Source organism: Netta rufina (assembly GCF_964035555.1).
Source record: "Netta rufina genome assembly, chromosome: 1".
In the NCBI taxonomy this organism is placed as follows: domain Eukaryota; kingdom Metazoa; phylum Chordata; class Aves; order Anseriformes; family Anatidae; genus Netta; species Netta rufina.
Window position 1 is genome coordinate 24,623,576 of NC_140123.1, and position 26,380 is coordinate 24,649,955.

General features: G+C 40.0%; 1 protein-coding gene across 4 annotated transcripts in view; it reads left to right on the top strand.

The window, feature by feature from the left end:
- Positions 1-12,715: 12,715 nt before the first annotated feature.
- Positions 12,716-26,380, top strand: part of NBEA (neurobeachin) — a gene marked incomplete at both ends in the record, with an annotated part of 514,126 nt that continues 500,461 nt past the window's right edge. For all 4 annotated transcript variants that reach the window (XM_084292135.1, XM_084292133.1, XM_084292136.1 and 1 more), the window contains one exon: positions 12,716-12,994. In XM_084292135.1, coding sequence (XP_084148261.1) covers positions 12,716-12,994 — 279 coding nt within the window. The remainder of the gene's footprint in view (positions 12,995-26,380) is intronic.

Here is a 26,380-nt window from a genome sequence, read left to right on the forward strand (position 1 = left end):
GTCAAATCTCATGGAACAGGATTATAGTGGAAGTCCACAAGAGGAAGCTGTGATGACCATTTGCTACAGACTACCTCAGTAGGAACAGGAGGACAAAGCTTTCTTTAAACACAAAGAAGCCTCATGATTGCAGGTCAAGTTCTCATGGTTGGGGAGTCTTTAACCAATCCAATATCTGCTGGAAGGGTAACATGGTGGGGTGAAAGCAATCCAGAAGTCTTCTGGAGTCTTCTGAGGACACTGCCTGGAGTGTGCAGGGATGGAATTGGGAAAATGCTACCTGTGAGCTGGTTATAAATTATGTAAGCTGGACATATACCCACAGTCAATACTGCAGAGGAAGTTGGCCAATATCATTGTAGGACTACTTGCTAGCATCTTTGAAAGGTCACAGTGAAGGAGGGAAATTCCTGATGGTTGGAAAAACCCAGATGTCACAATCATCTTCAAGAAGGTTGAGAAAGAGAATTGTAGGAACTACAAGTCAGTCAGCCTCACACCAGCCCCAGGAAAATTGTGCAGCAAGTCCTCCTGGAAGTCATTTTCTGGCATGTGAAGGAGAACATGAGTTGAAACAGTCAACATGGATTTATCAAAACAAAATATACTTGATGAACCTATTTGTCCTCTTTAATAATTTGGCTGGTTCTGTGGGTAATGGGAGAACAGTGAGTGCTGTTTACCTTGGCTTTAGCAAAGCTTTTGACATAATCTTTCATAGTATTTTTGTAGATAGGAGACAGAGGAACTGCATGGGTGGACTACAAAGTGCATGGATAGCCAGGTTTATAGCACAGTGGTCAGCAACACAAAGTCCAATTGAGAGCACGTTATTACTGGCAATCATCAAGGGTGGATACCAAGTTGTCCACATGGATTTTAGTAAAGCATTTGGCCATATTTCACACAGTATTCTCCTGGAGAAACTGGCTTCTCGTGGGTTGGACAGGTGTACAGTTCACCTGGTGATGAACTGGCTGGATGGCCTGGATCAAAGAATCATAGTGAATGAAGTTCAATCCAGGTGGCTTGTCTCTAGTGGCATTTCCCAGAGATTAACATTCATGCTAGTTTTAACATTTTTATCAGTGGTCTGGCTGAGGGAATTAAGTTCACCCTCAGTAAGTTCAAAGATAACACCAAGTCAGTGGGGCTGTTGATCTTCTTAAGGGTAGGAAGGCTCTGCAGAGAGATCTGGAGAGGCTGGATCAATGGACTAATTGTATGACATTCAACTTGGGTAAGTGATGGGTCCTGCATTTGTGTCATAACAACCCCATGTACTGGTATAGGCTTGGGGAAGAGTGGCTGGGAAGTTGTCCAGCAGAAAAGGACATGGCAATGCTGGTCAACAGCCAGCTGAATGTAAGCCAGCAGTGTGCCTGGGTAACCAAGAAGGCCAACAGTATCTTGGCCTGCATCCGAAGTAGTGTGGCCAGCAGGACTAGGGAAGTAATTGTTCCCCTGTATGTGGTGGCACTGGTGAGACCACACCTTTAATACTGTGTTCAGTTTTGGGCCCCTCACTACAGGAAAGATACTTGTGCACAGTAAAGAAAGAAAGCTGATGAAGAGACTAGAAAGCAATGCTTTTATTAGGAGCAACTTAGCAAACTGTGGTTGTTTAGTCTGGAGAAAAGGTGGTTGTGGGGAGACTTGATTTTTCTCTACAGCTACCTCACAGGTGGGCGTCAGTCTCTTTTCTCAGGTGACAAGTAATAGGATGCAGGGAAATGGCCTCAAGTTGCACCAGGTGAGGTTTAGATTGCACATTAGGAAGAATTTCCTCACAAAGGGAATGGTCAAGCATTGGAAAGGGCTGCTCAGGGAAACTGTGGAACCATTCTTGGAGGTATTTAAGAGGTGTGTGAACATGGCACTAAGGGATGTGGTTTAGTGGAGAACCCAATATGTCAAGTTGATGGTCGTACTTGATGACCTCAAAGGTCTTTTCCAACCTAAAAGATTTTATGATTCTCTGATACCAGGGCTGATTATAAGGCAGCAGTGAAATCCTACTGCTCCATGAGGGATGGAGTACTAGAACTCAGGAGCTGAGTATGACAACACAGTCAGAGTGACAGGGACCTTGCAACTAAGGGCCTAGTACCACCATACCAGAATGAGTTAAGCAAGGCAGGTGGTAACCAGCTCAGACACAGTCCAATGATCGCAGGGCAAGCCCATCAGGAAATAAGTCCACAGGTTGGGGTCCAAGTCTGGATCATCAGGGCTTATGAGGAGGCACAGGAATGTCTGCAACACAATGGGAACTGTAGCTCAGCTGGGGACCAAAGAGGTTTGCTGCAGCCTAAAGCAGCTCCCAAGACAAAGAAATCAGACTTCACTGAGACTTTCCTGCAGAGCTGTCTGGGAGCACCTGGTCCAAGACCACCAAAGAAAGCACATCAGACCTCAGCTACCCTGTGTCTAAGTGGGCTTTAAGCCCAGAGAGGCAAACATCTGGGAGGGAAGATACTCTCAGGACTCTCATGCTGATATTGTTTAATGATGTCTTTATTAAAAGGCAGAGTGACGGCATGGAGTGCATGCCCAGAACTGTGACTAACACCACTGTGAGGAATGGCAGATAAGGTGGAGAGCCAAGCTGCCATCTCAAGGGACCTCAGCAGGGAGGGAAACAGGCTGATAAGGTTTGTCAGTGAGCAGCAGGGGCTGGCTAACCTGCAAGGGAAAATGAACAGGGAGCCAAAAGTGGCTGCAAGGCAGTCAGGTGCAGACCTCACTAACAAGGATCAGAACGTTGAGTCTTTAAGCCTGGGTCTGGATCAGGTCCAGACACAGTGAACAGGTCAGGCCTCAGACCAGTGATCATCCCAAAAGTCTGCAATGACAAGGTGGGTCCAATGCCAGGCCAGTGAGCTAAACCAGAGGGACTGGGCCAAGGTCATGATCAAGAAGGTACAAGATCGGGTACAGATATAGATGGTACACAACTGCGATACAGCACAGGCTGGAGCCAGCAGTACAGCCTCAGTTAAAAAACAGTTCCCAAGGGAACGGAGGGGCATGCCCTCACTTGTCTTGCTTCACAACTGCTGTTACCACTGAAGGAGCTGCCCTTGGACTCAGACAGCTGAACTCCTTAACTCAGACAACCAAATTACTAGAAGGGAGTTAGTCCTCAGGAACCTGAGAGTGCCTCATGAAATTCAACAAAAGCAAATGCAAAATCCTGCATCTAGGATAGAATATTACTATGGCACAGTCTGACTATCTAAAAAGCAGATCTGTAGAAAAGGACCAAGAGTTACCTAAAGGACAAGAAGATAAGCATGAATAAGCAGTGCACTTTTTCAGCAATGCAAGGTTAAGAGCAGCTGAGGGAACTGAGGTTATTTAGTCTGGAGAAGAGGAGGCTCGGGGGAAACGTTATTGCTCTCTACAGCTACCTGAAAGGAAGCTGTGGGGAGCTGGAGGTCGGCCTCTTCTCACAGGTAACCAGTGATAGGACTAGAGGGAATGGCCTCAAATTGCACCAGGGGAGCTTCAGGTTGGAAATGAGGAGACATTTCTGCTCAGAAAGAGCAGTCAGGCACTGGGACGGGTTGCCCAGGGAGGTGGTGGAGTCACCATCCCTGGGGGTGTTCAAAGAGAGGTTGGACGTGGTGCTTGGGGACAGGGTTTAGAGGGTGACATTGGTGGTAGGGGGATGGTTGGACCAGATGGTCTTGGAGGTCTTGTCCAACCCTAATGATTCTATGATTCTATTATAACAAGTGAGTCAGTCAAAATTATTGTTCTACCCTAGCTGGCACTAGTGAGAAGGCCTTTGGAGAACTGTGTCAAGTTTGGGGCTCCCCAGTATAAGAACGACATTGACAAACTAGTAGAGTGAGTCCAGCAGAGGTCATCAATATGGTTAGAGAACCAGAAGACAAGACGTACAAGGACAGGCTGAGAGAGTTGGGTTTGCTCATTTTGAAGAAAAGGAGGCTAAAAAACAGCTATTCACTGTCTTCAGATACCCAGTTGGTGGAAGTAGAGAAGACAGAGCCTGACTTCTCAGAAAAGTACAGAAGAAAGATGAGAGGCAATGAACAAAATTTGTAGCAGGAGAATTTCCTATTAGTTAAAAGGGGAAAAAAAATGTCACCCTGAGTGCGATCAAATATTGCAAGAAGATGCCCAGGGAGGCTGTAAAATCTTCAACCCTGGAGGTATTCAAAACTTGACTGGACAAGGTTCCTCAGCAACCTCAGTTCAATGTTAGATGTAACTTCAAAGTTGACCCTATTTACGACCTCACAGTGTTGGAGGTTGGAGGGTCAGAGAAGGAAGTATTAAACCAGCTCACCTCCCAAGGACCCTCCCAGCCAAAATTACTCTATATTATGCACCTCAGTGTCAGCTCAGCTTTTAGGAATGTCTTAGAACATATTTTGAAAACAAGACTTTGAAATAATGGTCTGTATATAAATAATAAGATTACAATGTATTGTTACAATGAAGAATAGGTATCAGTGTCTCACTGTCCACATGAAAAACTGTCTTGTATATTTCCACAGGGATGACAAAGGCTAGATACTATACAAAAATGTCATTAATGATCTGGATTATGGAATAGAGTGTGTGCTTATTAAATCTACAAACAACACAAGGCTGGATGCAACTGTGTGTACATTGGAGGACAAGATTAGAATTCGGGATGATCCTGACAAACTGTAGGAATGGTCTGAGGAAAAGAAAAAAAAAAAAAAAAAAGATATTTCTGTCACACAGACAGAATTGTGAGGCATTACTTTTAGAAGGCATACCAAATTGCACAAATACAGGATGTGGCTCATCCAGCTTGTTTGTACTTCTACAGAACAGGATCCAGGGGCAAGAGAGGATCACAAGCTGAATAAGAGTCAACAATGTCAGGTTGCAGCAATAAAAGCAAACAACCCTGGCATTTTTTTCTTTAAAAGGTGTAGTCTGCAAGACATGTGAAATAATCTTCCCGCTCTACACAGTACTGTAAGAACTCAATTGAAGTAGCAAATCCAGTTTTAAACTCTACTTCAGGAAAATACAGAACAATTAATTCAAGATCATGACCTTAAACATAAACCCTATTGGAATTCTGATGAAAGGGTAAGTCTGACTTACTTTCCTGGGGCACCTGTAAACATCCAGAAGTACACCTTTTTCTCTGCTGTGTGCCACACCCCTTCTACTACAGTCATAGATTGAAATGATTAAGCCAAAATCAATAAAATATCATGAAGGCTAATCTTAAAGCAAGGAAAATTAAATAATATTTGGAACTTGAAGTGTATCGTGGCTCCTTTATAGATGGATTTTTTTTTATTTTTTATTTTTTTACAGTAACATCAGAGGAGAAAAGAACTATCCTGAATAACACATTCTTTTCATTGTAGTGCATGGAAACAGGCAACTAAATAAATCCCTTTGGGCAAATCCTGCACTTACTTTCATTCATGAAACTTTTCTGAAATCAAATGTTTTGCGTGACTGTAATGAGGACTATGTTTATTGGGTATTTTTCTAACTATTTATAATGTAACTGATATAAAAGTTAAATGTATATTTCATGAAGGTAACATCTAATAACACTTACAGTTACTGTAGGTTCCTGCTGATATCAATATTTCGGTAAATTGTTGATTGTTCCCAGATGATGAAATTAGGCCTTCAGACATATATACATCTCTGACTTAAACTAGACTACCAATTTTAAATCTTTCATCAATCTCTATTCCTTGGTGTATTATAAATAAAACTGATAAAATTATAATTTGACATTATCTGTTTGGCAAAAGGCTTGTAATCAGATATGAGAGTTTGTCATCCTTTTTGTCACCTGTTATTGGTCATAATGTAGTATCTAGACAAAGATGTGTGACCAGCATACTTTCTCTGTAAGCATTTATTAGGTTCCAAGTGCTTGAAGGATGAACATGAAGAAGCATATGAAACAAATATAATTTGCCAATGGATCAAGTCCTTTTCTTCAACTAATAAACACATATAATAGCAATGATTAGTTTGCCATATTGTTGCAGGGAATGTTTCCACAGAAAGTTAATTTCCACAGTAAGTTATTATCTAGAATCATAGAATTACAGAATACACTGAGTTGGAAGGGACCCATAGTTGGATCATCAAGTCCAACTGTTTAGAAACACATTAAGACAAAAATATCCTAAGTAGCAGTAATTTAGGTCATACATATGGAGCTTAAAACAATGCTAGTTTGTATTTCCTTTACTGTGAGGGTGACAGATCATTATAACATGGTGCTCAGAGAAGCTGTGGAGTCTCCTTCTCTGGAGATATTCAAAATCCACCTGAATGTGATTTTGTGCAATGTGCTCTAGGTGACCCTGCTTGGTGGGGGGGCTAGGCTAGATGATCTCCAAAGTCCCTTGCAACCCCAACCATTCTGTGATTTTATATCCTTTCAGGATGCCTGAATTCCCTAAGAGCTACATGCTTTTAGCCTCTAATTACTGTTTGAAATTTAGAAGAAAAACTATTATTCATTAAATACAGCACATGGAAAAAAGTTGTAAAAATCGTCCTGGACTAACAGTGATAGTGTGGACTGATTTCTTTGTCCACATTGTGATGGAACTTCAAAAATATGAGCATTCGAGGATAATTCTTAAAGTTAACTGGCAGTCTGGCACATGGAAGGCAGCGTGCTTAAAGATTAGGAGAAAGGGAGAAAAAAGAGAAACATGATGTTTCTTAAAGTCTTTACTGTTGTATAGAATATAGATCTTCATGGAATCTCATGTTACCAAATTCCCATTGTGCAAGAGGTAACATTATACAGATCATGGAGATGAGATATCAATATAAACAAAATGAAAAATAAGTTATGGAAAGGACCAACAGAGAGGTTACCTCAATATTAAAAACTACTGTATTCATTTCAGTATTGAAAAGGTTTTCATGATTAAGTATGTACAAATAAATAAAAAAAAAAAAAAGGCTGAATTTTTTAAGTAGCTCTGACCTGTGGTTTTACAGTAAGGCTTGTGGATGAATCACAGAATAAACCCTTTCAAAGCCAAGAACATAAAAACTATGCATTACCATAACAAACTGTACTGTCCATTATCTGAAATATTGTGAAACCTCTTATTTACATCTATGCATATTTTATTATATCATAATGAAGGCAATTAAGCAAAAAATGACAAGTTGAATACATATTTTCATTTAAGAGAAAGACATATTTTAGTGGTTTTGGTTACTGTTTAAGTGCTTCTAAGACTATTATGTCTTTACTCTAAAAGCTTATGCTGAATGAAATCTTACCAGTAATATTTACAACCATGAGACCAAAGATAATATCCACTTTATTTTTATAGCACAGAGTATAAAAAGCAGAGAGAAAATTAATTTTGAATAATACGATTTTCATATAGTTATTGACTATTTTTTAAATTACAAAGGAAATACTTGGATACCGTATTGCAATAAAATTCAAAGTAACTTAGAGAAGTCATACTGGTTTCAAATACGTCCTTGTGATTGAGATGTTTATAATCTCGCTTGGAAGACCTGTTACAATGTTTCTGAAATGGCCCAGGGTATAACAAGACTTGCCTCTGGAAACGTAGAAGACACTTTTTTCATGTTTTTCTCTTTCAAGACTGAAGAAAAGCAATTATAGAAAAGCAGAAAGAAATCATTTACAGCTAGAGTAGCAAGGAAAGTCTAACTTCAGGTTTTTTACTTCTTCTTTAATGCACCCTGTTGTGTGGAAGTTTAAAAACTGAATGGAATGGTGAAGTGAACTATTTGGTGCAATACATATGCACAGCAGGGTAAGTTCAGATGCTGAGATGGCCTTTCAGTTTGTATTTTCTATTTTTTTTTCTTTTTTTTTTTTTTTCTTTTTCTTTTTTTTTTTTTTAACTTAAAAGTTATAAGAAATCCTAGTTTTCAGGAGCAAGGGGCTAATAGCACTTCCTGAGCCTGGCACAGGAACAAATTACATTATCCTTCCTCATGAGAATAGTCTAATTAAACACAACAGGAGTCCTCATATGGACATGGTAAAGCAAGCAGTATTTTGATGCCAGTGTGGCAGACAGATAAATGAAAATTCTCTAACTCCTTCAAACTTGGCTTAGTCCTCATCTACCTTGTCTAAATATTTGAGAGGGAAAATATATATATATATATATATAAGTAAAAATCAAACATATGGCTGTACAAAACATTTAAGTAGTACAATTGTTTGTACCCTAGCCTGTCTTCTAAAGCATGTCTCTTCATGCTTTCTCAGTTGAACGGCTACATAAGATTGTTACTCCCCAAATAAAGGAGTATCTTCTGTAGTCTTGCTACAATTTATTTTACAGCTCAAATAAAAATTGAGCTAAAACTTTAAACACTTGTTAGCTTTATTTTCGCCTGCATCTGTTTGTTTGTTGCAAGCATAGAAACATAAAAATATATGTCTTTTTCTTTGTTTTCTGAAATTGTACTCTAGGCCACCTCTGGCATTCATGGTGTATATGCTGAGAAAATTTAAAGAATATCATGAAATAAACCTCCCATCATCTACTACAGGTGATGCAACACTATGCTCTGAGACCAAAAACATTGCTTTCTCCCATTTCAAAGGGGAGCAAGTGTTGGGAAAGGTACAGAAAGGGATGAGATCATATGCTTGCACTGGTATTTTCTTTGTGAACAATAAAGGAATGTGCAGAATCTTTCCACACATACTGCCTCCTGCCACACCTATCTGGACCTGTTTCAGTGACTGAACTCACAAGCTGAACTGAAAATATTATAATTATGTAAATATTGGGATTTGCTAAAGCAGAATACCATGCTGGGCTGGGACCCAGCTAGCCACCTCATAAGTGGGATTGTCACTGACAAATTCATGCTGTCTTTGTATGGAATATGTGAATATCAAGGAGAGTAGACAAATGACGTATTTAAAGAAAAGAAACTGATAATTTTCTGAAGCATTTCTAGTGTATGTAATCTAACTTTAATTTTCAGTCTGATGAGGTGTTAAAATGGAAGCAAATAAACACCAAAGCTACTACAGAGCTGAGATTGGTGTTACAGATTTGTTGTACTTTCAGTATGCCAGCGCTACAATAATGTCCACATGAGTTGATGAATGGCTCACCTCAATGAAAGTTTGCTTATCAAAACCAAACACTGTTGATTAGAGAAGACAGCTACTTCTAAACTGTGTTCCAGCTTAGAAAAATAAGAGAATATGACTCTGGAAAAAATTATTTGTAAAACCAAATATGAGTTTAAGAACTAAAAGAAGACTCTAATACTAAGCATAATGTTGGAGATTCACCTTCCTTTAATAACATCTTTTTTTTTTCCTTATACTACACATGGCATATTATGTGATTTCAGCAGAGGAAATGACAGTCAGCCAGTTCTATTTTAGTCCAAGTCCTAAACTGGAAATTACATAATGAAGGATTTTGCAAATAGAACTTCCAAACAAACTCATGATTAAAATTGTATCAGAAATTCAACGTGGAGGAATGCAGGAATAGTTGTATATGGAAAAGCTGTAGACAAGAAGTACCCCATCCTTTGGGTATATGTATAAATTATGGAGTCTTCCACGAATAGTGTGAAGTAGAGAATGAATAAAATAGTTACAGAGCCATATTTTTTTATCCCAGTTTTCTAGAGAAAGGAAGCTTATGTGGTTGTGCTATTTGTCCACCTATTCCATCACAAAGACAAGCAACAAGCCAATGAAAAATATGAGGCAAATTCAACAATGGATCTCAAAGTTGTGAAGTTATTCTGGGATTTGTAAAAATTGGACAGTGATACACATTAATATACCTACCACTAGAAAAGCAATTATAACTTAGCTCCTCACCCATTTATCAGACAGCAGCATGATCAATCAGAACAAGAAAACCGCTCAACCCATCAGCCAACAGGAAGCTTGCAACTGTACTATTTGTAGCAACATGCCTTGCCAAATAGGCAAGGGGAATAGTGAAGGGAAGAGCTGTTGAGTGTTAGCTGTTAAGAGTATTAAAATTTTTACTGAATGTCAGAGTTCTAGGTTAAAGTTTTAGTTTTGCAAAAAAGGCATATATTCTTAAATTTTCAAAAATATATATGTGTAAAATTAAATAATTTAAGTTTACACTAACTTGAAGACCTCCAAACTCCAAGAGGATACTTGCTTGCCAGATGGGAACTATACATAAATGAAATATCCCCTTCTCAGATCAAGATGAAGATTATGAGGCAGCCTAACATCTGCATAATGTGTTAGTTTGCAGACAGGAACAGTAATTTAACATTCCTACAAAGTTTTACCTTTTGAATTGTCACAGTTTTTGTTGCTGTTGTTGTTTGTTTGTTTTGTTTGTTTGTTTTAAATGGGAAATGGGGCAAAGTAAAACAACCAATGGAATCTTTCTCTGAAAATTCCAAGTTATGGATTTTTGCCTATGGATTTTTTTCTTGATAATAATTTTAAAATCTTTTGGAATAGGATTTACTTCAGCCAATGATAGAGATAGCAAGTACAATTCAAAACATACTCCCCCATCAGCTCATCATTATACACTAGCTGGATTTTTTTGCCCCCATAATTCCACAAATGATATACAAGAGCTCACATACGACAGTCAAAATTCTGTCTGGTTACCTCATGGGAACACATCTCCTTGGGGGTTTAAACTAAGATGGCTGTCTTGGTATTTAAGCAGGGTTTTTTTTTTTAAGTATTTAAACTGCATTTGCATTCAGTTTTGCTAGTTGTGTTACGGCTCTGGTGGGAATGGAACCTCTGACCCTCCAGGAGCATGTGAAATCAGACTGTACCTTCACTCAGAGTCATACAAGGTTGCTATAGGAGTACTTCCCTGGAAGAATTCAAGGCCAGGCTGGTTGGGGCTTTGGGCAACCTGGTCTAGTGGGAGGTGTCCCTGCCCATGGCAGGGGGTTGGAACTGGGTGGTCTTTAAGGTCCCTTCCAACCCAAACCATTCTATGGTTCTATGATTCTACAATTCTAGGATGGTGGCAAGTTGCAATGGAATTTCCTTTTAAGAAAACTTTGTTCTTTCTTATCTCTCATAACAAATCTTTCAGGTTTTCTTGTCATCTTTTGTAGCTTTCTGAAATCATATTGGTTCTGAGATTCCCAGGTAACCACTGTTTTAGCCACATGTATGCATCTGGTCTATGCATACTGTCAAGCACCTACAGGTCTTGCAAAACTGTAAATGTGATGTACTGTATTTACAAGTATGTAGAGCTAATGCCTCTGATGGTACAGTGCTGAGGTCTTTTCTTGGTAGAGGTTAGAGCAGCTGTTGTAATCCCGGAGGATGTACTGATCAGGTCCTGCTGATTCACTGTTTGTGCAGTTTGTTGTCTACAGGAGGACTGACACTCCTGCCAAATTCCCAAATTTGGGGTTAAAGGAGACAGGACGAATGGTATTGAGGCCTGGGGGCAAGATTTGTTGTAAAATTCAACTTTGTGGTTACAGTCACTATGAAGCCAAGATAGAGTGCATTTGTGAATGGGGATGGATTATCTCCAGCACACATAGAGCAAATACATAGTTTTATTCAAACCACTATTTGAATAATTTAAGCCTCTTCAAAACATATCAAAGGTGCTTCTGTTTCTCTGATATAATACCAGAGAGGATTGGAAAAAAAAAAATGCTCGTTGGCATCAGTGAAACAAATGGGCTCGGTAAAAACGCTCTTGACTGGGCATCTCCAAAAATAACACCAGCACTGAGAACCTGAAGTAGGAGATGTGAGTAAGAACTCCGTGATGATATCCATCGCCGTGAACAAGCAGCAAGGGTGCTCTCCGGCTGGAAGACCCCAGGCTTTCCCCCTTTTGTCCCCACACCGCACGAGGTCACACCTCAGGAGCCTGAACGTACCCCCCCCATTGGAAATCGATAAAAAAGATGCACCAAACGCTTCGTGCAGACACTTTTAACACCCCGCAGCCCGGGATCGGCGCGACCACCGCGACTGGGAAACACGGGACGCTGCCACCCTTCGTGACGGGGCGCCTCCCCTCACGAAGACCGCCACCCCTCTCCCTCAAGGGGCGCACGGCGAGGCGGCGGGGCCGGGGCCGAGCCCTCTGCCGGGGGCGGCCCCGCGTTGAGGCGGGCGGGCGGGCACCACCCCGGCGCTTCGGGCGGCGGCGGCTCCGCTCCGCTCCGCTCCCCTCAGGGCGGCCCCCGCTGCACCTGCTCACCTGCCGCCCTGCCGGGAGGGGGGGCTCCGGCCCATGCCCGGCCACTCCCCCCCAGCGGGCTCGGCGCAGGCGCCCTAGCGGCTACCGCAGGCAGGGGGCGGCAACATGGCGGAGTGAGCGGCGGCGGGCTCGGCTCCACAACAACAGCGGCAGCGGCGAGCGCTCGCCCCGCCGCTTCGCCTCTGCGCCCAGCCGAGCCGAGCCGAGCCCTGCCCGGCAGCTCGGCGGCGCCCGCTCCTCCCGCCCCGCGGCGGGGAGGCGGCCCCGGCTGGGCAGCCTCGGGCTAACGGGGCATCGGCGCCCATAATAATCCCTCATTATAGCGGAGCGGGGGAGCGGCTCCGGGGACGGTGCCTGCGCCTCGGGCCGGCTCCCTGCGGCCCCGCCGGCTGCGGCTGCGGTGGATGCTCGGCTCGGCCCGGCCGGGCGGGGAGGAGGAGGCGGCGGCGGCGGCAGGTGCCGGTAACGGCGGGGGGTAAATGGCGAGCGAGAAGCCGGTGTCGGGGCCGGAGCCGCAGCCCGCGGGGCTCATCTCCGTCGGGGCCGGTGGTGGAGGAGGAGGAGGAGGAGGAGGAGGCGGCGTGGCGGTGATGGGGGAGCTGAGGGCGCCGGGCGCCGGGTCCGTGGTGCTCCCCGCGGGGATGATTAACCCGTCGGTGCCGATCCGCAACATCCGGATGAAATTCGCCGTCCTCATCGGGCTCATCCAGGTCGGCGAGGTCAGCAACCGGGACATCGTGGAGACGGTGCTGAACCTGGTAAGCGGCCCCGCCACCCCGCCCCGTAGCGCCCCGGCGGGCCCCGGTCGCCGTCGTCGTCCCCCGCTCACCGGGCACCGGCCACCCCCTGCCGGGACTGCCCCTTACGGCCCTCCAGACCCCCGCACTGCCCCTGCCCCGAGCCCCCCGCACACCCACGGCCCTTCTCCAGCCGTGGGCGGACCGCCTCGCCTTCCCCGGCTCCTCTGGTGCCTGTTTTCCCGATAATAACGCCAGCCGCTCTTCCCCCTCGGCAGAGCCCCCCCCCGAGCGCTGCCCGAACTCCAGGCAGGACCCTGCGAGGTGCGGGCAGGCCGCTCGTCCCCTGCCCACCGCCTCCCCGCCGCCTCCCGCAGCCTGATGCTTCACGTTAAATGCATGATATAGAGATGAAGTAATGGGCAACTTGGGGTTCTGGGTGCTGCCGTGTAACCTGACTTCTTTGGAAGAAGAGCGGTGTGGATGTAGTAGCTGTTTTTAATTGGGGAAAAAAAAAAAAAAAAAAGGTTAGAAAAGCAGCCTGAGCTGCTGGCTTTTCTTAGTGGCTGAAGCATGTGAAGGGTTTAACCCTGTGAGCTCAGAGCTGGCTGAGCGTTTTATGTAGGGAAGGGGGAGGAAGGAGATTTTTGCAAGGATTTAGCATGCTTTAATATCTCTAATAAAGAGTTAGTTGTATTGCAGCGTTGGGCTGCTAGTGTTTAAATAATCTGTCACGCTTTCCAAAACACATTCTTGTCCGCAAAGTAAGTGCTGTTCCCAAATTCAGGGTCTGTGCATTGCGAAATGTTATTATTTTACGTTGGCGAATAGCTTGAAAGAAGGAGATGGTAAGATGTAGCTCCTTAGTCATCTGCTCACTTCATGGAGTGAAAGAGTTACTGCAGGACTGTATGACTTAATGTTTTTGCGCTACCTACACCAAAGCCTGAGGAACCTACAGAAGCCAAACGAGTGGATCTAAAAATGAATCACTTTCAATTATGTGCAATTTGGTGCTGCTCCTGAATGCAAGATTTGCTGCAGCAAAGCTTTTGAAGCAGTTCAGTCAATGAAATATCCTCTATTTTTTGCATATAAAACAGGATGGAAAAATGACTGCTTCAAACTGAATGGCTATTAATTGAAACTGCCTTTGTTCCAAATGAATTTACTGCTTCTGACCTATACCCGTTTTGTAGAAAGTCATGTAAAAATATATTTTCTTTCAAAGACTTTAAAAGGATGTATTCCCCTGTTTGTTTGGTACCTATTTGCATTTGACCTAGCACAGGCTGAATGGAAAAGCTGCAGCATGCAGAGAAAGACGTGATTTGGCCAGATCATTTTAATGTTATGGCTTATACAAATGCACAGGGTTAAAACCTTAATAGTTTTTTGAATGGGTCAAAACAGTAATCTCATATATTTCCCACTCCTCTCTACAAGACATTTGATACTTAACCGAAGCATGTTTTTTAAATATTTTGTATAACTATAGTACAAGTCATCATAACTTTATTGGATTTTTACCCATTGCTGTAAAAGTAGCACTCAAAAGAAGGGAATGGCATACACTTATTTCATTAACTGGCTTTGTGTGGATCATGACAGATACTAATTTTTTTAATCCTTTCCTGATTATCTTTCTTCTTTCATTCTACTTGCTGATATTTAAGCTTAGTTTAATTCTGGCTGTTAATGCATCAGCAACTGGACTAACATTGGCTTATACTTTGGGGGTGTTAGAATGTGTTTTAGTATTTATTTGGAGGACGTACAGTGCTTGGCTGTAAGATCTACCTTCTTAATTAGTTGCTATTGCTGGAAACTATGCTTATATTTAAAAATAAATGCAACTGTTTCACAGTTCTCTCAGCACCAGGAGACATATATGAATGTGAAACTGCTTGGGAGTCTGCTGCAGTAGCGATGCATTCTGGATCAGTCATTACTTAACAGATGGACTGTAATATACAATAGTCAGTATTCCCACAGCAGAGAGAGGTTATATTGTCTGCTAATCTTTTTCTTCTCAGTGCAGCAAATGTCTCAAACTTCTGCTTCTATATTTGAAGCTTAATTTACTCACGTGTAAAACAAGCATAGTGAATAGGGCAAATACAAAGTAAAGCTGATGTCATACCCCTACACCACTAAATTTTAGCTGATTCTTTGTTAAGGATTTTAATAGCAACTTTAAATAAAATGAAATTTGTATTTTAGAAGCATTCTTGTGTGAGTGGAGGGAGAGAACTTGATCTTTTTTTTTTCCTTTGCCTTTATCTTTACTATGCTGTTTCTGAATGACTTTTAATGCAAATGGGATAATGAGTAGCCAGTGTTTAGAGCTGATCTCAGTCTGTGTTGTTTCTGAAAGGAATATAACCTATGGTTTAACACAATGGGTATTTGTAAGTCATTTGCTAATAGCATTTTAGTATTAGAATGCTGCATTGCTATGATTTAGTTATTACCAGGTAATCAGAGGTTAAAGTTTGAGATACTTTTTTCTTTTTCCTTTTTCCTTTTTTTTTTTTTTTCCTTCTTTTTTTCTCTGTCTGAGATTTCTTCTTTCTTCTATGTAAAGCTTAAAGAAGTCTTTTGATTCTTCCTACATCTGCTATGAAAGCAGCAGCAAATGCCTGAGACAGAACTTTTGTTTGGCTTGTCCTTGCCCAGGAGATAGTCAGTTTTCTTTCCTGTTAGTTTTCTTCTTGAGCTTTCTCTAGGACAGTTGTTACTTTGAAATGTTTGATTTGGTGATCCCACACAGTCTTTTGATACTGCATTTCAGAGTTATTTCATGTGCTACATTCTGATGTTGATGGATACAGTGACTTACCGTGTCTGCGAGTTGATGATATGCTTTAATCCAGCGTTGAAAATCTTTTTCCATGTTTAATGTTGTTGGATTTTCACCGTTGCTAAATTTTAATAGTTGACTTTCCACTCAGACAGTGTTTAGTTTGTGTGCATGGCTACACTGTTTATGGGGTTTGTAGCAACAAACACTTATCTTTTCCTTAGTGACCCTTCTTGTCCTCTGAAATTGCTGTGTTCACAATCGTGTTATACCAGTGAATTTGTTTAATGAAACATCACTTGGTAGAGTTGTTAGTATTGCTTATATTATTCTTTGTGGTTTAACGTTAAGTGGAAAACATAATGGAGAAAGGAACCCGCCCTTCACGTGCAAATGCCGGTGAACTACTTACAGTTAACTCCTAGCTAACAAGTTAACTCCTTAAAAAAAAAAAAAAGTGCTCGCAGTAGTAGTATGAAGGTCAGAAGACGCTAAGAGTCTATGAACTGCAGGCTTTTCTACCATGATTTTCTAGAATATAGTATTTGTTTCCCATTTCTGGAAATGGGAGGGAGCTTCCCATCATACCTCATGCATTCTTTTATGATGATGCTTATTTTTAGGTTTGTTTTATGGGTTTAATATGAATTCCCAGGTTCAGTGTGCTCCATCTCACATGTACTTTGTTTTGACATTGACCTTTGTGTACTATGAAGTAGCAAACTGAAAAATACTTTCCTCCCAAACTGTGTAATCCTTTCATTGTTCTTTGTGGTTTCTCTTTGGGGGTATTTTGACCCCAGTTCCATGCATCTATTGATGAAGCAGGCTTTTCCTCTTTGAACAGCTCTATTAGTTTTCTTAAAATACTGCCGAGAACATTGGTATAGCTATGATAGATGCGCTTGTTGGTGTTCTCCATAGTCCCTGTGCTTCTTGATACCTTTCATTCTTATGGTACATGTTAGGCTGGTGTTAAATTGAAGCTCTGCACAGTGTGCTCCAGCAAATACAATATTAGGGGTGGAACTGGGTCAGCCTGCCCATCTGTATTCTTACTTTACTTCAAGGATATTTTTGTTTTGCTTGTTTCCTAGTTAAAAATTTCACACATGGCCTTAATTAATTGGTCTATAATCCATCACCAATAGCTTTTCCTTTCATTATTTTTACTGACTTGCTTCCTTAATTCTCAACTTTTTCAGTATTTTAACGGTTTTGGGACATTTTTTTCTTCATTGTGTGCTTTTAACTGTCACTTGTATGGCCAACTTTCATCAAATAAGCACATGTGAATTGCATCGTCTTTTTGTTTTAGAAAGCTTTCTTTGTTCCAGTTTGAATTTCTTAGAATTTGAGTTCTGTAGTGCTGATTCCGTGGCAGTGCAAAATACGAAAGGTGAACAGGAAGCCAGCTGACACTAAAAAATTGTGACTGCTGCTGACACATGCTGCTTGTTTTGCCTGTGCGTGTTGAACAGATGATGTGATGCAGATTTGAACGGATTTCAAATTGATGCAGGTGTAACTGACCGGTGTTGTGCAATCTGGAAAACTTTGTTTCTTTATGTATCTTTTTTTTTTTTTTTTGGTCAGGCTACAGAGTGCTTGAAAGAAGTAGGTCAGACACCAGGCATAGTTCAGAGTCTCTTGCTGTTCTTGTTGACTTCAGCCCACGCTTCTGCCTAGCTCTTCTTATTTTCTTGACTGTTCCATCCCACTTGGGTGTTAGTCACCCCTCAGAAGAGGTAAGCCATTTTTTAGGGCTCCATCACGTGTTGTACTTGCAGGAATAGCATTTGCTGCTTCAAAGCAATGGCTTTGAATCATGTGAGAGATGATTCTGGCCCTGTGGTCTTTTTGGTAGTAGTGGTCATGAGGAAAAATGTGAAAGGAGGCATATATAAGAAACATCTTTTTAACCATTGGTTGAGTGTTGTCTTGAGCTAGTGTTGGGTTTTGATATTTGAGTTGTTTTAATCCACTTACAATCTTGGTTGCTGCAACTTCCTGGGGCAGAGGTCTCTTATTGTGTGGGGAGAATTGCTTTTGTGCCCTGAGAAAGGGGACCTCATGAGCTTTAGCCTCAATCATGTGGCTTGTGTTTGTCTTGTAGAACTGGCTCTGCAGGCTCAAGAATCTTACTCCATTTTCTTGGCAGAAGCCTTTCCATTTTTTGTAGTATAATTCTCTGCTGATGGACAGTATTATTCAGAAAAAAAAAAAAGTTTGCAGGAACTTTTGAAGCTTTTTTTATTTTTATTTTTTATCGTATCAGTGTTTCTGGTTTTAGGTAATATTTAAATTGAGGTGTCAGTTCTTGTCCAGGTTGCTGTCTGTCCCATGGTCCCTCTCCTGCCCATCCTGTCTTCATTCTAAGCTGCCTGGGAATGACTGTAGAAACTACCAGACCTATGGGAAAAGTGCAATATTTGATACTAGAGGTTGTAGTAGCAACCATGTAGCTGCCCAAACATGGGCAGCTACACAAGCATACTCTAGTCACTGTTGCTATCTAGTACCTTTGTGGAAAACTCAGTTCTGGTTACAGAAAATCTTTCACTGGATGTTTGCTTATTTTCTTCTAGAATAACTACTTGCTTTTAGCTTTCTAGGTGTTTATACCTAGGTGGAAATTCTTTTCGATCCTTGTATTAGTCATGAAGCCCTCGTGATATCTCAGCAAGCTGGCTTGGAATCTTCTGTGATTCTGGTGTAACGGATAGATACATTTCTATAGGCAATATATTTTTAACTTTTACTGACTTGCTTCATTAATTCTCTATTTTCTTAGTATTTTAATGGTCTCGGGACTTTTTTCCTTCATTGTGTGTTTTTAGCTGTCTCTTCTACGGCCAGCTTTCATCAAATAAGACCATGTGCATTTCATTTTCATTTCATTTTAGAAAGCTTTCTTTGTTTCAGTTAAAATTTCTAAAAAGAAAAAAAAAATATATATTTTTTTGAGATTGCAGTGCTGAATCCTGTGATTCCTCTGAGTATTTCTTGCCACTTAAGTTTGAATAGGTATTTTCTTCTTAGCTTTACATCTCACTTGTTTTTACAGGATTCAGTTCATGGTTTGTAAGGGAAGTGAACAACTAAGGCTTTTTTTTTCTTTTTGTCACACTGAAGTAATAAAGCTCTGAGACTGGTATCAATAAAGCTCCTCCATTCTTTGTCTTTTTCCCCCTACCTGGTACCTTAGAATCATAGAACATCCTGAGTGGAAAGGGACCCGCAGGGATCATTGACTCAACTCCAACCCTAGCTATGTTTTATCCTTTTGCATCAAGCAAAGGGATAGCACCTTTCTCTATCAAGATGCTATTTTTACCAAACTGTGACCTCATTCCACATTTACACTGTGTGTTTTACAAGACAAAGTATTCAGCTCTGTGCTCAGTTATACACTAATCTTTGCCCTCCATATTTTTCCTCACTCCCCCACCTTCACTTTCTGAATGGTATTCAGAGGGGTAGAAGTCAAGGGGTATAGCTTGTTACATTAATGAGGCTGATGTCTAGGAGGCTACGGTGCAGTTTTTCTTCTATTTTAATGTGTTTTTTTTTTTTTCAGTGCTTCTGCCCGTACTTACCCAATACATGATACACTGTGATTAACTACATACTTGAAAACAAGAACAACAGCAATGACAAAAAATTATCTAGTCATCTCTGAATTTCTTCTGAAGGGTTTTTTCCCTCTCCCTTTTGCCATACTGAATTCAGTCAAAGTGGAATGAAATGCGTGATTGGGTTAGTACCAAAACAGCAACTATTATATCCTGGTAAATACTGTGGCTTTTAATGGCTGTGTTAACTTAATAGGCTATCCGAGTTGCTTTAAATCAGTCTCATAATCTTATCTGTTCATTACTTGGTACTGAGTTTTTTTCTTTTTGTACCATTGTCTTGAGAAGTCTACCATCTTAAATTAACCTCTGTTACTTCAGGTTACTGTAGTTTTTTGTAGCACTTTACACGCAACACATTGTTGCAGCTGCCTCCTTAGTTGATTTCTTGTATGTGCCTGGTGAGCAAAGGATCCCTGCAATAGTGTTTTTATGTTGATGAAGTTTCATTTATTTTTTTGATGGAATTAGATCTTTAATTACTATTCATGGTTTTGGAAATACCATAGTGGCTGTTTTAGTAATTCTTGCATAGAGAAAATTTATCTTTAAATCTGAACAAAATCTAGAACTTGCTTTTATAATCAGAGGTGGTTGATCTTTTGAAACACCGATTTTGAATTTGGTAGTCTACCTACCACTCTTGTCTTCTAAAGGTTTAGATGCACTTGGGTGCACACCTATCAATATATGATACTCAGCGTAATGATTAAAAACAATTTTTAAAAATGTATGTATTTGTGAGGAGCAACATACCACTTCCTTAAGGATAGAAATACATGTTTCAACTACAGGATTATGTTTGACTTTAAGTAATTGAGTTATAGGTTCTTAACTTCTGATTTAAGAAGTTTGGTTATTACAGTAATCTCAAAGGGACAGATTGGGTTCTTTCTGATCAGAAGTTATGGTGCTTCTCTATCAATCTACTGACTTGACTCTGCTAGAATTTGTATTGTGGTATTTTATGTGGTTTAGAGTTTGTTCTGCTTTGGAAGTACATGGACAATAATAGTCTTCAGTAACTAAGTAAGCCAGTATCGTTCTGGTCTTACTGAGCTTTGTACCATGATGTCAATTCACTTATACAAATACAACCCTATAATGTACCTACCCGGCTTTAACTTCAAAATTGGGTTGCATCAGTGAAATTGTTCCAGCACAAAGATTCTTGGAAAGCTTACATAAATGTGAATACTGCTTATACTGTTCAATGGCTTACAAATGCTTTATTTCTTTAGCTGTTTATAGTTGAAAGCCTTTCTTAACTATGCAGGCTAGATTTTTTTTTTTTTTTTGAATTAGCTGAAAATGACATAGGGCAAGATTTTCACTTACGAGTGAAATTGTTATTTATTTGACTGCATTTAATCATGTTTGTTTTGTACCTGATGACGTTTGAAGTGCTCTTACAGTGTAGAGAGAATGATGGAAATAATCAATCTCCTGACCGGAACCTTCTAAACTAACTCCAGTACCAGCAATATGGCATTGTAATCTGTTTTTACATGATCTCACTCATCCTGGCCTTTTAAATTTTCAGTATTCTTTGATAGATACTAAGGAAATCTTATGTTACTTTTATTGACTTTTGATTGCCTACTTTGAATTGATTGTTTAAGAACCACTTTAACATTACTTTTTTTGTAATTTCTTATGTAAAAAGAAAATGTTTTGAATATTTGTAAATATAATTGTGAATATGGAAGTACGAAGGAGCAGTTACAAACCTACTGAAACAAAGAGTCATTCCTAATACAGATTTGTATAAAACTGAGATATGCTTTTATTACCTGTGGAATAATAACCATGAAGTATATGTCCGAACTGGTAATGAAGTGACTGAAGCCAAGCCTGGACTTGGACTGCTCATCCGTGACCAGTCTGTTTGCTCTTATTTTTAAGCTTTTTGTAGCTCATTGCATTAATAAATATTTTTTGATTTAGTTGTGAACTGAAAATTTTCCTATGTCACTTTAAGTGTTAAGAACCATCCTTTAAAAACAAAACAAAAAAAACATACTTTGAAATCAGGGAAGATTTCTGGCTTAAAGTTGAATATATGTTTTATAGCTAGAGTGGGGAAGTCATCTGTGCCTTTCAATAGGACACACGCATCAGAATGTGACTACAGAGTTCTGTCAACTCAAATTGTGTACCACACCCATAACGTGAGCAAATGTACCTGAAGGTTGGGAAACACTAAAGCACTAAATAATAATAATAAAAACTGAGAACGTTATGTAGGGAGAATGAGCTTCCCAGTCATCTAGGGAATGGACTTGGGGCTTTTGTATCTTTGCAGGAGGACATTAGCTGCAGCTTTCTAATTGCAGGAGGAAAGTTGAGGGAATGGGGCAGGAGCTGTTGTCTGAAATAAGAAGAAAAAGCTGGTTTTGTAGGAAGGAAAGCAGCTGCATCCCTCTTCAAATAATAATTTTTTAATCTTAATGATGCATACTAAGGGGCCTCTAGAAACTACAGTGCGGTTATGTTACAGAAAATAGAGGGAGATTAAGAACTTTACTATGTAGTATTTTACACATTCATGGTTGGTGTCTTTTGGCATTTTCTTTTGATATTGAGAGCTCCAATGAAAGCTATCATTACCAGCTCATTTTTTACATATGCAGTAGGATGGTTGGCCTGAACATGTTCCTCCATGAAAAGAAACTTCGGCATGCTGTACTAGGCTCACATGGAACTTTTTTTTGTTTATTTCCCTCATCCAAATCACAATAATAATCATGCCGCTAAGTTCTTCTCTTTGGCACTTACAATACAACATCCTTCTGAAACTTCATTGTTCAGGCACTTTTGTAAGCTAGCAGAATCACAGAAATTTCTTAGAACTGTAGAACAGCCAAGGATGGCAGGGAGGTCACTGGACAGAAGTCCATGCTCAAAGCATGGGCAACTAAAGCAAGCTGTGTAGGGCCTTGTCTGGCTGGGTTTTGAATATTTCTAAAGATGGAAGATCCCAAATGAAGTTTGTACTCAGGTGTGATTGGAATTTGCTGTGCCTTTTGTCAGCCATCCTGTCATGTGGTGCTACTGAGAGGAGTCTGGCTCCATTGTCTATACTCCTGACCTCTCCCCTGTTCTGTCACACCAAAAATGAGCATACAGGTTGATAACATCTCTTCATACCTTCTCTTCTGTCGAGACCATAGGCAGTCTCTCAGATCTCTACAGACTTTCGTTGTATGTCCGATGTTCCAGCCCCTGAATCATTTGCATGTTTAGGTCTTTATTCTTCTTGGGCAGAAAATAGTGCTCCCTTTTCCAAAACATGAGAGGTAGAGTCTGAAAAGGCTTTTAATTATAGCAACTCCTTTCCTCTTCTCACAGTAGGAGCTACTGTGATTTGAACATCTGCTCAAATGATCCAGTCAATATTGCTATGGCTGACCCAGCAAAGGACAATTTGCACCACACGCAGCTGGGAAAGGAAACAGACCTCTGTGAGCTGCAGCAGTGGGTGTTTACTTTTCATCTGTTGTGCCTGCTTGCTAACAGATAGCCATGCTCAGACACACAAACCTCTGTCTGCCAGTTCTGCAAACCGCGGTTATGGTTCTAGGAAGGCTTTATTTCTTGGATTTCAGAAATATGACATCCACATTTGATATTCTGCTAAAAATGTATGAAAATTATATAAATGGCTTAATGTTGAGTTAATGAAACTTTGCAGCTCTTAACATGTATTTTAAATGCTACCTTTTCGAATACTTAGCATGAACTGAAATTAGACCTGAAGAGCTATTAGCATAGTCTTCAAAGTTAAAGATGCTTGATATCAGTAGAAAAAAAATACTAATATTCGGTACAGAGCCAACACTCTTTAAGTTATGAATCCAGTTTGTTGAAAATAGTCAAGGTTTTATATAAAGTCTAATTTTTACAGGTAAAATATTCAATAGTAGTAGATGTGTATATAAATATATGTAACATAGAAATGGTAATGTGTTACACAGTCATCACTGCTTAATAATATTTTAATCATTCTTGTTTTGTACAAATAAAATAATTCTGTTCAGAATAACTTGTGTGATAATAGTCACATTGTGACTGGAGCCGTGTGTAGGTATAATCACTGAGAGGGAGTCAGTCACTGACAGTTTATACAGTACAGTATTTGACATTTTAAAGGTAGTGCTCATTGAATAGGAGTTGGTGCTGTCTTTAAAACAAACTGCTCTTCAACAGGTGTGACTTCAGTTAATAGTTGCAGCTATTTCATAAAACCCAAAGGCAGGTTGTTCCCAGTTCTCACAGTTATGATCATTTCCCTTCATACTTGCAAGTTTAAGGGATTCATAAAACAATGAAAAATTATTATAATAAATACAGATGATCTTTTATAAACAAAAGCTTTTTCTTAAAATGTATTTTGTAGAATACTTATATTTTGTAAAATATAAGTATTAATTCTTATTTAAGAACAAATTCGGACCTACTTGCTTTGTTGCATGTCCTGGTTCAGTTAAAAATTAGTTTTCAAGTCTGTAATCTCACTTGAAAGTAGTTTACTCGAAAAGCTATCACATTTTTCAGTAAGCCAGCATCTCAGCACAGTGCAAATACATGTAACACATATGAAGAGCCTTTGGTGTAAATCTAAGCAACAATCAAAACGAAGGATACAAAAGGGGAAAGCTGAAGTTTCAACTGAAGGAGCTAAACCGTGTGTGCTGATACCTTTTAGACTGTCAAGGATGATACTTTTCCGTTTGGGTTTGTTCTCAAAAATATCAGCACAAAAAATGTAAGCTAATCACTTAGCTGAAGTTGAGTGATTAAGAAGTGATACTGCTGAAAGGCAGCTTTGCATTTGAAAAAAATAAAAATCAAATGTTATGAGTGGAAAACCCTGAGTACAAGCAGCTATCTCCTCTCAGTGAAGCAACGTCTACCTGGGATTACAGGGACCTTAACATGCATGTGTTTTTCCCTTTTTTATTTATTTATTTATTTTTTTACTTGTGAGGTGTCTGAAAGAATTGCCACCATCTGTCAATACCAGAGTCTAAGCCTGCATGTGGGTTTCAAAATGCTTTGTGTTGATTTTTACTTTTTTAATAAGAAATCAATCTCTTAGAACTAAACTTAGAGCAGGTATTAAATTTCAGTGTAAAAGCAAATACCTTTTAAAATAAAGCTCTTTACAATCAAATTTAAGCTCTTGAATTGTTTGTCACAGCTTTGGTTTGTGGCCCTAGCCTGTCATCTGAGGCTAGAATGGCTGCAAATGCTTGTAATTGAGCTCTGCTCCTGCACTAATTATGACATAACTGGCTTTTCAACTTACTTTAGCTCAACTGAGCTATGGTTTAGCTTACTTATTCCCCTCCTCAAAAGACAGTGACACATACAAAATATTTTCTTCTAGCTCAGATCAATTCTGAATGTGTTTTGTGCTAAAAACTGACATTATCCAGATGTACAGAAAGAAAGCCATAAGAAGCTTGAAGTGTTGATATAATCTAAATCCTTTCTGGAGGTCAGAGGAATCTGCAGAGCACCTTGTTTAAATTATCTCAAACGCCTCTCTCTTATGTTCTCCTCATGAAGCCGCAGTAGGTTTTAGGGCTTCCTCAGTAAGGAAACTGGCTAGGTAACTTGAACTCAACTGGTACCAGCCTGCCAAAAAGGTTTTCTTAACTCCATCTGTAGTTACCTCCTTCTAAATTATTGTCTCAGTGTTGTTTTGCACCCTGCCTCTGTATAGGTACTAGGGCTTTCAGGGGTGTGCGTTGTTTTTGGGGAGAAAGCTGGTTTCTTTTTTTGTTTAAGCAGCATATCTGAACTGGCTATGCTTGCTTTTGCTGCAGAAGTTTAAAAGCTTAGCTTCTAAATTTCCTTTCTTGTATAGTGTTTCCTAGAGCATAAGCTGTTGAGATGAATGTATACTTCATAGCACAAGCAGGATGCAGTACAAGCTACAGTTGATGGTGCAGCCAACGTGAATTTTGCTTTAAAATTCCTTTAAGATGTCCTGAAGATTTCCTGGGAGATAGGAAGGTGATGTTTGTGGTTTAATAGCATGTCTGAAGAAAGTCGTCTTGGCATTTCTATTTATTTAGAAAATTGAAATCCACCTAAATAGCCTGCCCTTGTGTAGCAGAATGAGATCTTTAAAAAGCTATAATGAAAGGATACTGAAACGTTATTAAAAATTTATACAGGCAAGAGTTATTGATGAAAGCAGCATTTACCAGTAATTGTTAATACATTTTGGTACTGCTGTATCGTAAGTAGTTTCTAAATTCTTAATCTGTGTTAAGCTTGCCTGGTAATATTTTTAATTATTTTTTAACACTTTGTTGTTTTCATACTTTTGCGGAGTTAAGGGTAACCACTCTAGATCAATGGGTTTGTACTGTTACTGAAAATGGAGTGGCCTGAGGTCTTTTGTTGTAAACATCAAAATAAGCTCTAGAAAAGTTATGTCAGCGATCTTGAAGAGAAGAATGTCACAGAAAAAATGTTTTAAGATGCTTTGTGGGGATGGGGTCCGAGGGAATGTTTAGGTTTTAAAGGTGTTGGGGCTGGGGGTCTTGGGATACGTTTCTGGTCCCAGAGATGCTGAGTTTGTTTAAATGATGGAAACATTTTGAAATGCAAATGTTAAGGAGGTACAGAAAACATGCAAATTAAATATTTTCATGCATAATTGTAAACAGAATAGCAGTTTTACACAGATTGATCGATGTGTGGTACTTGTCATTTCTGTTTTTCAAAAAAACACATCTGTTTTGCAGCTTGTGAAGTCTGTCTTGATTGGGTTGACATTTGCAGTGGTGACGTATAATTAGAAAAAAACGTGATCGATCCTTTCAGGTGACGAGCAAGGTTTAGTTATGCGTACCGGCTTTCCTAGACACATTGTCATTTCTGATATACCAGTGGATTGTGACTTGTTTTAAGAACTGGCAGTGACGTGTAGCTCTTCAGCAACTCCACTGC